Source organism: Balaenoptera physalus (assembly GCF_965194825.1).
Source record: "Balaenoptera physalus genome assembly, chromosome: 20".
NCBI lineage: Eukaryota > Metazoa > Chordata > Mammalia > Artiodactyla > Balaenopteridae > Balaenoptera > Balaenoptera physalus.
The window spans coordinates 48,536,784-48,545,952 of NC_138901.1; the positions used below are offsets into that span (position 1 = coordinate 48,536,784).

Below are 9,169 nucleotides of genomic sequence, written 5' to 3' on the forward strand. Positions count from 1 at the left end.
TCATTTGCAGCAACATGGATGGACCTAGAGATTATCATACTAAGTGAAGTAAGTTACAGAAAGATATCATATAATATCACTTATATGTGGAATCTAAAAAAATGATACAAATGAATTTATTTACAAAACAGAAACAGATTCACAGACTTAGAAAACAAACTTACGGTTACCAAAGGGGAAAGAGTTGGGGGAGGGATAAATTAGGAGGTTGGGATTAACATATACACACTTCTATATATAAAATAGATAAATCAACAAGGACTTACTGTGTACCACAGGGAACTATACTCAATATCTTGTAATAACCTATAATGGAAAATAATCTGAAAAAGAATAGATATATCTATATGTATAACTGAATCACTTTGCTGTACACCTGAAACTAACACAACATTGTAAACCAACTATATTCCAATATAAAATTAAAAAAAATTTTTAAAGCACCAAAACCAAATAAATAAAGTTCAATAGGATTCCCCCTAAAAAATAAATAAAAATAAAAGCTACCCACACAAAAAAGTGATTTATCAATATCTGTAAGTGATGTTTGTAATACATGCCAGTGTTCATCTCAGAGTTATGTCTAATAATATAATTCTATATTGGAGGGAATTCCCTGGCAGTCCAGTGGTTAGGACTCTGCATTTCCATTGCAGGGAGCATGGGTTTGATCCCTGGTTGGGGAACTAAGATCTTGCAAGCCGCGTGGTGCAGCCAAAAAAAAAAAAGGGAAAGATGAAATTTGGTAATTTATCAACTCCAGGGTGAGAGGTGTTGAACTGGGCAGACATGAGCCTTCACTTCACAGGCAACATGGAGACATCATGGTTAGGACTTGGTGCTCCGTGGGCCTGGGTTCAATCCCTGGTTGGGGAACTAATATCTTGCAAGCTGAGCGGTGCGGCCAAAAAAAAAATTCTATATTGGATTCAACTTAAAAATCAGCAGTAAGATGATTAAGTAGATTATAGTAATAAATACATTTTAAAATAAAAATTATTATTTTACTTATTTTAAATATTATTATTATACAAAGATATTATTGTGCAAATTAAGTTGTGATACAATCCTGAAACATGAGAGAAAAAAAAAAAGCTTACACTGAAGCTTTGTGGAGAGTCATGGCTGTACTTACCTGTGCTAAACTCCGTGGGCCAGGTTGCCCCCATATCCTCAAGCTTTCACAGCCTCCATATACCTGGATTCAGGTTGGAAGACTTCCAAATTTTAGATAAAGAGCAGGTCTTCTTCTTTTTTTTTTTTTTTGCCAAGTAGTTTGTGGGAACTTATTTCCCCGACCAGGGATTGAACCTGGGCCCACAGCAGTGAAAGTGCCAAGTCCTAACCACTGGACCACCAGGGAATTCCCGTGGAGCAGGGCTTCTTAAATAGCTTCTGACCCAGGGCATCTTCTCAGGATGCCATTGGAGTCATTCCCCACCCACTCCTCTCTCTTGGGATGGCATCCTTACCTGATCCCAGCCCCCTACTCACAAGCCAATAGGTTTCTGTGGCATTAATTTAGAGCTCCTTTATGGGCTGACTTCTGGGGCTAAAGCAGTCAAAGCCTTAGTGCCTGCTGAGGGCATGGCCATGGTGCAGGTGGCCTCCATCTGCAAGGGCAGAATGAGAAATAGGAATCAGGTGACCTGTCCTCTGGTTCTCATCCCAGAGAAGGGAACTCTGTCTGCTCTCAGCCCCAGCCACTCCCTCTGTCTCACTATACCATGCTTTCTCCAGTGCATTCTGGGTCCAGGGCTTCCCAGGGAGAAAGGGGAGTCCTTGGCAGGTAGGCCAGAAGAGCAAGAAGTTTGGGACCTTCCCAGTTTCTCATGGCCCGCCGCAGGGAGAGGGAGCAGGAACTAGCGTGCATTGAGAGCTTTTACAACGTGTCACGCACCACGTGAAGCCCTTCACCTACATTATTGCTTCTCGTTCCCAAAACAGAGAGGAGATGAGTACTATCATCCCCATTTTTTGGGTTCATAGACTTTTGCAGAGTTCCAAGACTACATAGCAGCCAGGATTTGAATCCAGCAAAGACCAACTGCAGATCCCAAGATTTTCTTTCTGAGGCAGAGCAGCTCCAGAAGTGGAGGCAGCTGGAGTGTCCTGAAACAAGTGGGACCCGGAGCAGGGGATGCAGCTGAGGCTCCCATCTCTCCAGGGTCTGTCAGCCAGAGCCCTAAGCCCTTCGATTAACTCTCCCTCTAACCAATCCCAGCAGAAGCCTGGGTAATACCTCCCACCCAGAATCTGTGGGGAACCTGGCCCTATTTAGGGATTAGGTGATGGAGATAAATTTCAAAAGCAAACGGCCCCCGTCCCAATTCATTTGCAGCACACAACAATCCAGATTAAGGTACAGAGTTTGGGTTTTATTTGGAGATTAGTTGGTATTACAGATGACAGTGATACCAAAACCCAATGCTGCCGCATGCACCACACCCACCCCATCCTGAATCTGTCAGGTTGTCTCTGCAGCCCCAGGTCAGAGGGCAGCCAATCTGATATTTGTGAAAATTAAATCAACGTAAGCCCTGCGTTCCTATTTCTACTTTATTACTTTAATATCACTCCCTCTTCAGATCCATGGTTCTGATTAATTCGTCCAGGTGGCAGGAGGACAAGAGGGGGGCCCTGAACTGTAAAAGGATTGATCCCTGCAGTCTAAAATTAGTATCAGCACTCTCCTAGCTCACTTAACAGTCAGTTAGGTAATGGCCTGAAGGGCCCTTGGGTGAGGGGCAGCTGCCCATTCTCCTTTAGAGGGAGGACGTGTTGTCAGCTGTGATGAGAAGAATTGGGGACCAGGCCTGGCAGGAGAAGTGGGAAACATGGGCTCCTACCTCATCCCTCTGTAGGTACCTACTGCCGAGATGATGGGCAGGTGTCCCTGGAGGGGCGGGGTTCTGGGTAGCAGAAGCCAGGCCCTTGTCACTCCATAGCACCCGCATCTAGGCTGGCCTGGAGGACAGTGGAAGAGAGGGATCCCTGAGCTAAACTTTCTTCCCATAAGAGAACTCTCTTGTGTAAAAGGAGAGGGCAGGGGATCCACTTCTGGTGTGTTCAGTCTTAAGGGGCAGGATGGGCTACAGGAGCCAGAGGAAGGGACTTGCAAGTTCTAGACCTAGATTAGGAGTGATCCAGGTTGGTGACAATGGCCGAGGCATAGATGAGGTCAGACAGGCTGCCCAGTGAGGTCTGGGGAGTAGCTCGCTCTGAAGAGACGTGGACCCCTGAAGCCCCAGCTGGTCCCCATGGGGCCGTAGCTTTAGCCCCTACCCAGCCCTGCCCTGGACCCAAGCCAGGAGCTGGACAGGAGGCATGTCGACACACAGAGGCACACTGAGCTGTGCTGTTGGAGGGTGGAGGCTGGCCAAGGGTGCGGGGCTCCCAGGACTGCTGGATGGTGTCCGGAAGAGAACGGGATCTCTGGGGAGGCTCGGGCCTGGGACTTAGGCCTCCTGGCTTCCTATTCTTGATTCTCTTGGCTCTGCGGTTCTGGAACCACACCTGGTAAGGAAAGAAGGAGTCTCTTCCGGTGCCAGCATCCCCTCCCCCCAGGTACAGGGAAAGCAGAACCTGGAGGCAGGATATCCAGAGAGAAGTGACTGTGAGTCAAGCTTAGAAATCCGCTGTGTGAGAGCACCCCGACCCTGAGGTGGGGGGGGTGGTCACAGCTCACCTGTATCTTGGCCTCAGGGAGGCAGGTGACCCGGGCCAGGTGCTCACGGGTGCCGATGTCGGGGTAAGGCCGTGCTGCAAACACCCGCTCCAACTCCAGCAGCTGCCCTCTGCTGAAGGTGGTCCTCTTCCTCCGGTGGGGACCCAACCCACTGGCATGGCCTGCAGGCCAGGATGGGGGTCAGGTCAGGACTCCTTGCAAGAGCCTCCACTGCAGCCTCAAAGCCAACAGACCCTGAAGCCCCTACTCCCCACCCCTCTTCAACCTTCCCCATCATACCTTCCCCACATCCTCCCCCTGCCCACCCTTTCCCCACCAGATCACCTGCAGGGGACGCGTCCACTGGGCTGGCCATGGAGCCGGCACAGTGAGGAGCCAGATGGCCATGCCAAGGCTGTGCCCACACCACTCCCCTCCGCCTGGAGTTTTATCCTGCTCAGAAGGCTGGCCCCGCCTCCAGGAGGGGCGAGGTTTAGCGTCCAGCTCGAGGAGGGCTGAGAAGCCCCGGAGGAAAAGGGGGCTTGCAGGGGCACGGGTGGGGCAACCCTGTTCCTCTGGGGCTTCACAAAAGAAGCTGGCCCCAGCGCCCCCTCCTCAAAGCTCAAACTCTGGCAGTCTGTGTCTGAAATCCTGTACTTTGTGAAAATCCTCCCAGGGCTCCGTCCAGGAAGCCAACGAGATCCCTCTCTAGATGCTCCTCCTGGGGCTCTGGTGCTGGCTGCCTTGGGGGAGAGTGGGTGGCGTCCTATCCCACACCTGAGGATGGGGCTGGGGGAGCTGGACAGGATGAGAAGCTGCACAGCAGATGACCGGCAGCCCCCCTCCCCTCAGCACGGCTGGGAGCAGATGTCGCCACCAGATCACCCTCAGTTCTGCTTTAGAGCTTTGCCTGCACCTAGCCCTTTGTCCCTGGCCCTTCAAGAGCCCAGATGGACTTCCTACAGTCCGGGAACTTGGAACCAGAGGAGGTTCCACAAGTACATTTGAGGGGTTTTGAGAAAGATGCTTGTTTTTACAGTGTACTCATCGTTTGGAAGTCTTCTGGGCCACTTTTCTAAGAGAAATAGGTGCATTTGAATTTCTTTTCTGTTCCTGCCCTTCCTGTCTCCCCTGCCTCAGTGCTCTGCACCCCAGACCCAAGACAGAGACCTCAAAGGCCCATTATCATAGGGATAGGTTTGGGGGAGCACAGTGACCGCTTCCCCAGGGACTCAAGGGTCTGAGCTAACAGCATTTCAGGTCCAGGATGGGCAGAAAAGCTGAGCTGGAACCCACCACCTCCTGCCCCCGTGCCCCTTCCAAGACCATAGTCAATGACAAGAGGCAAAACAAACCCAGGGCTGGGTAGGGTAGCTTGGTGACTCCTGTCATCCTTAGAGGGGTCCAAGCTCCTGCTTAGCTGCTGGTGGGTTGCTGGGGGCTGCTCCGTGTGCGAGGAAGGCTTGCTCTCATGAGGCTCTCCCAACCCACAGCTTTTCTGGCTCATGGAGAGGGCCTGAGCCCAACACAGGGTGGACACAAAGACGGATCTTCTCTGTCCCCTCCCCCAAGTCACCCTGACTGCCCAAGTTCCCCTCCTTTACCCAGGCAGACCCCTGCCTCCTGCCTGTCCACCCCAGTCAGGACAGTAGTCTTAAACTCAGGGCCAAGGGATCTTTATTGAGCTGGGAGGAGGACGCTGGAGGAGGCAGCAGTAGAGGCCCAGCTGTTTGGACTCGGACTCCTACTCGTGGGCAGGGACTGGGCAGCCCAGCCAGTACTGCGCGATGGAGCGTGGGTAGGGAGGGATCACATTATCCACTCGCCGCGTGCGAAGGTTCACTCGGTAGTACTTGTCTGCAAGAGAGGTTGGGAGAGGGTGCGTGAGACCCTGCCTGGCCCTGCCCATCCTGCCCTAAGAAGACCTGGGTCTCTCCTGGAAGGGTGAGTGAACATCCGCAATGCACCAGAGGACTCCCGGCCTGGCATTTTGGAGTCACCACTCAAGGGCTGTGCTCAGCCCATGGGGACCAGGGACAGCAGAGATGACCCAGCTAGACCAGCTCCAGGGCTGGCAAGGGCTCCCACCTCCTGAGAAGAAGTAGACGCTCTGGATGGGCTCACAGTTGGCAGGCACAAGCCAGTCCATCTTGTAGTTGTCATAGTTATAGTCTCCCAGGCCTATCTCCTCACTGGAGAACCAGGACAGCCAGGTGGAACGAGATTGCCGGTAGGGGTTCTGGCTGCGGCTGCGGCCGCGGCCGCGGCCACGGCCACGGCGTGAGCGGTAGCGTTTACGATTGCGACGCATAGACTTGGTCATCTTGGTCCGAGAGGGGCGGGGAGCTGAGCCTGAGATGTAGATGTGGCCAGCCATGGCCGCATCCACTTGTCCGGGCAAACCAAGCCAGTCCTGGCTGATGAACCTGGGCTTTCCAGCACCACCTGTGGCAAGGAAGGGGTTAATGGGGAGCCTTGGAGGTCAAGGATGGGCTATGCCTTGTCCAAGGACACACAGCAAGTTAACGGCAGAGCCCAGCATCCCAGCCTTCCGACTACCTGTTCAGTACTCTTTCCCCTGGCCTCCCTCCACCATATCCCTCCCCGGTTGCCTCAGCTACAGCTCCTCCTTCTGCTGGCTGCGCTCTTGGCTGTGCTAGGCAAAGTCCAAGGTGTGGGGTCCAGGTGGAGGCAAGCCTCCCCTACAAAGGTCAACAGAAGCAAAGTCTGGCCTGAGCAAACAGCTTTTGACCGATAGATGCACAGTCACAGCCCCTCAGGCCAGCTCAGCCCTACCTCTACCCTGGGGGATCCCAGCCCTCCGGACGGGGAAGCAAGACTTGCCCTCCCTCTGTACCAGAGGAACTGCCCCAGAAGAGAAGTCTGAAGATGTCCTCCCAGCTGTCCCGCTGCATCAGGGCAAAGTGTTCAAACACGGCCGACTGGGAGCTGCCTTCGCACTCCTCTTGACTGGGCTGCTGCTGGAACTCGTACTCCCAGTACTGTTTCCCTGGGGAAGGGTGGCCATGAGCAAGTCTGGAAAGCCCAGAGGCTGCGGAAGTTAGGAGCTCCTGGCAAGGGGGGTGGGGATAATCTGAGGCCTGTCGCCAGTGAAGCTTAAAGAAAACCAAGACTGCTCCACTGCGTGCGCACCCTCCCACCCACCTCCCGAGTACCCTTGAAGAAGTAGACCCGCTCCCGGCCACTGTAGCTATGAGCGGGGAGGGCCAAGGCTGCGTCCACGTTGTCCGGAATGCCCTTGAAGCCTTCAGAGATGTTGCGGGGGAAATCGGGGTCCGGGACACCATCCTCAAAGCGCCAGTACTGACTACCCTAAGGGGTCGGGAAGAAGAGGGTGAGGAGGCAGTTGGCTGTGCACAGAGGCAGAGTCCCCGCCCAAGGCGGGCGCCCTAGTTCCAGGCTTGTCACCCAGGACCTGGAGCCTTGGGCTTCTGTGTCCTCACAGAGCCCCAGCCAGGGACCACAGGCCAGAATCCAGCCTTCTTGCCCACTTTGATCCTGGGCACAGCAGCCCTCAACCTCTGCCTAGATACGCTCGGCCCTGACCCACAGCCCCTGGGCCTGGCACCTTGAAGAGGTAGGTCTTCCCCTGACAGTTGATGCGGGTGAAGGCAGCATCAATGGGACCCTCGATGCCCCAGACATCGCGGATGAGCTTGGGGTACCCAGGCCTCACTGCCTTTTCATCCAGCTCATAGCAGTAGAGCCCTAGAGGGAGGGAGGCTGTGTGAGGCAGGATGCTCCTGGGGCAGACCCCCACCCCCATAACCTGCCCCCCGAGTCACCTCGGAAGGCAAAGAGGGAACCATTCTTGAGGTCGGTGAAGGCATCAAAGGGCTTCCCACTGCACTGCTCTTCCTCTGCTGGGGACTCGGAGATCCCTAGATTACCAGTCTCGGGACTGAGGGGCCCCACCTCAGGCTCTGAGTTCCCCCACCCAGGTCCTGGGGTTTCTTCCTCAGGGTTCAGAACAGGTGCCTGCCCAGGAGTCTCTTCAGGCTGGGCCCACTGGACAAAGGTCTGGGTGGAGCCCTCTGGCTGTGCCTGGACGCTGGTATTGGATCTGGTCTCCTCGCGGTAGTCATGGAAGCTGTACTCGTCTTCTGGCAGAGTGAATACATCCCCACGAGTCACTGCAGGCAGGGAGGGTGGTAGTGAGTCTCCAGCTGCAGAGGGGACCCCAGGCCCGCCCAGCCACTCTGAACACACCTTGGGGCTTGCACTCGACCACGTAGTCGGAGCAGCAGCTCTGGTAGTAAGAGCAGAGCTCGTCACACTGACACTTCCTGTCGGCGTTGAAGCCCTCAGTGCAGCGGCCCTTGCACGACTCTGTGGGGAGGGGGTATCAGTTGGTACGGCCAAGCCCAGACCACCCTGGCCCACCCTACATTGACCCAAATGGCCACCAACACCCTCCGGCACCTTGGTCAGCCAGAACAACCCACGCCAGCAGGGCCAGCATCAGAAGGGGCCTTGGGGATGCCATGGCAGGGCCTCCAGCCTCGAGCCTGGTGAAGTAGCTTCTCTGCGGTCTCTGCTCTGATGCCTGAGGAAGGGAGGGAGTGGCAAGACAAGGAGGAGGGGAACCGGAGAAGAGGAGCTGCCTTTTCTACTGCTCTGTTTGCTCAAGCCCCAGCCCAGCCCCCAGTGCCCCGACCCCAGAGGCTGTTGCAGCAGAGGGTCATGTTCCTGGAACTCCGGGCCTGGGAGAGCTGTGAATAGGATCCGTACCAAGCTCAAGGGCATCTCCGAAGAGCACTGGCACAGTGAATCTGGAGGGCAGAAAGAAGTCCCACTCTGCCGCTCTTGGGCTGTGGGACCTTGGGCAAACTGCTTTACCTGCCTTAGTTCTCTTTTTGGCAAAATGAGACTAATCATACTCGCCTCACAGGGTGTTGGGAGCTAAAGCAGACAAAATGCCCAACTCCTGGAGTAGCTCCAACTTCATTCTCCATTAGTGGTTATTGACCTGTGATCTGTTTGATCAGGCACATCCCTGGCTGGGTGGTTCACCCACCCCTTGTGTATTTAGGGCAGTGAAAGAGGGGGTAGGAGCTAGGGAAATTTTTTTTATCATAAAAAAACAAGGTTTCATTTCTGGGTTCATCTCTAGGGTGCATTGATGTCCCCAAGCTGGTCTTCACAGCACGGTAAGTTGGGTGAATATTAACCCTTTGGACTGGATGCAATTCCTGAGTCTTCCACTAATTTACTGCTTCTCAGCAGGCCACTCCCTGTCCCCACCCTCATCCTCCCCCATCGGTAACAAGTGGCCCAGTTCCCCACACTTTTAGGCTCTAATGAGAAATAGGATCCCTCTACCTAGAAAATGCTCACTGGCACACAACGCCTGATCTTGTGCCCACTTTCAGGGGTTCACATACCTCTGGAAGTCCTCCCAGCACCTGGAGGGAGTAATCCTCAGAGATTCCGATGATTTTTTTCTGTTCTATAATCAGAGGGGAGTGTGACTTTGGAGAA

At 54.0% G+C, this 9,169-nt stretch overlaps 2 protein-coding genes across 3 annotated transcripts; both read right to left on the bottom strand.

The window, feature by feature from the left end:
* Positions 1–1,028: 1,028 nt before the first annotated feature.
* On the bottom strand, positions 1,029–5,257 carry SEBOX (SEBOX homeobox). Its single transcript, XM_082442307.1, has 3 exons — positions 4,013–5,257; positions 3,689–3,849; positions 1,029–3,516 (listed from the first exon to the last, which is right to left on the bottom strand). Exons 1-3 carry the CDS (start codon positions 4,041–4,043, stop codon positions 3,136–3,138), a joined length of 573 nt encoding a protein of 190 aa, XP_082298433.1. The 5' UTR covers positions 4,044–5,257; the 3' UTR covers positions 1,029–3,135.
* Positions 5,258–5,327: 70 nt separating this feature from the next.
* On the bottom strand, positions 5,328–9,121 carry VTN (vitronectin). 2 transcript variants are annotated; one of them, XM_082442287.1, is made up of 9 exons: positions 9,073–9,121; positions 8,111–8,234; positions 7,898–8,017; positions 7,474–7,821; positions 7,257–7,396; positions 6,844–7,000; positions 6,525–6,677; positions 5,756–6,112; positions 5,328–5,524 (listed from the first exon to the last, which is right to left on the bottom strand). In XM_082442287.1, exons 2-9 carry the CDS (start codon positions 8,172–8,174, stop codon positions 5,412–5,414), a joined length of 1,452 nt encoding a protein of 483 aa, XP_082298413.1. In that variant the 5' UTR covers positions 8,175–8,234; positions 9,073–9,121; the 3' UTR covers positions 5,328–5,411. The 2 variants fall into 2 exon arrangements, with proteins under 2 accessions (XP_082298413.1, XP_082298412.1); XM_082442286.1 differs by lacking the exon at positions 9,073–9,121 and adding an exon at positions 8,420–8,511.
* Between the last annotated feature and the right edge of the window lie 48 nt (positions 9,122–9,169).

Bases quoted from the DNA above. Each gene is read 5' to 3' on its own strand.
- SEBOX (XM_082442307.1), bottom strand. From the start codon at position 4,043: ATGGCCAGCCCAGTGGACGCGTCCCCTGCAG. The intron at 3,850-4,012 runs GTGATCTGGTGG...CCTGGCCTGCAG, and splicing joins AGTGGACGCGTCCCCTGCAG to GCCATGCCAGTGGGTTGGGT. The intron at 3,517-3,688 runs GTGAGCTGTGAC...TTTCCTTACCAG, and splicing joins TCCCTGAGGCCAAGATACAG to GTGTGGTTCCAGAACCGCAG.
- VTN (XM_082442286.1), bottom strand. The intron at 8,018-8,110 runs GTGCCGGAGGGT...CCCTCCCCACAG, and splicing joins GGTTGTTCTGGCTGACCAAG to AGTCGTGCAAGGGCCGCTGC. The intron at 7,822-7,897 runs GTGTGTTCAGAG...CCCTGCCTGCAG, and splicing joins GGTCGAGTGCAAGCCCCAAG to TGACTCGTGGGGATGTATTC.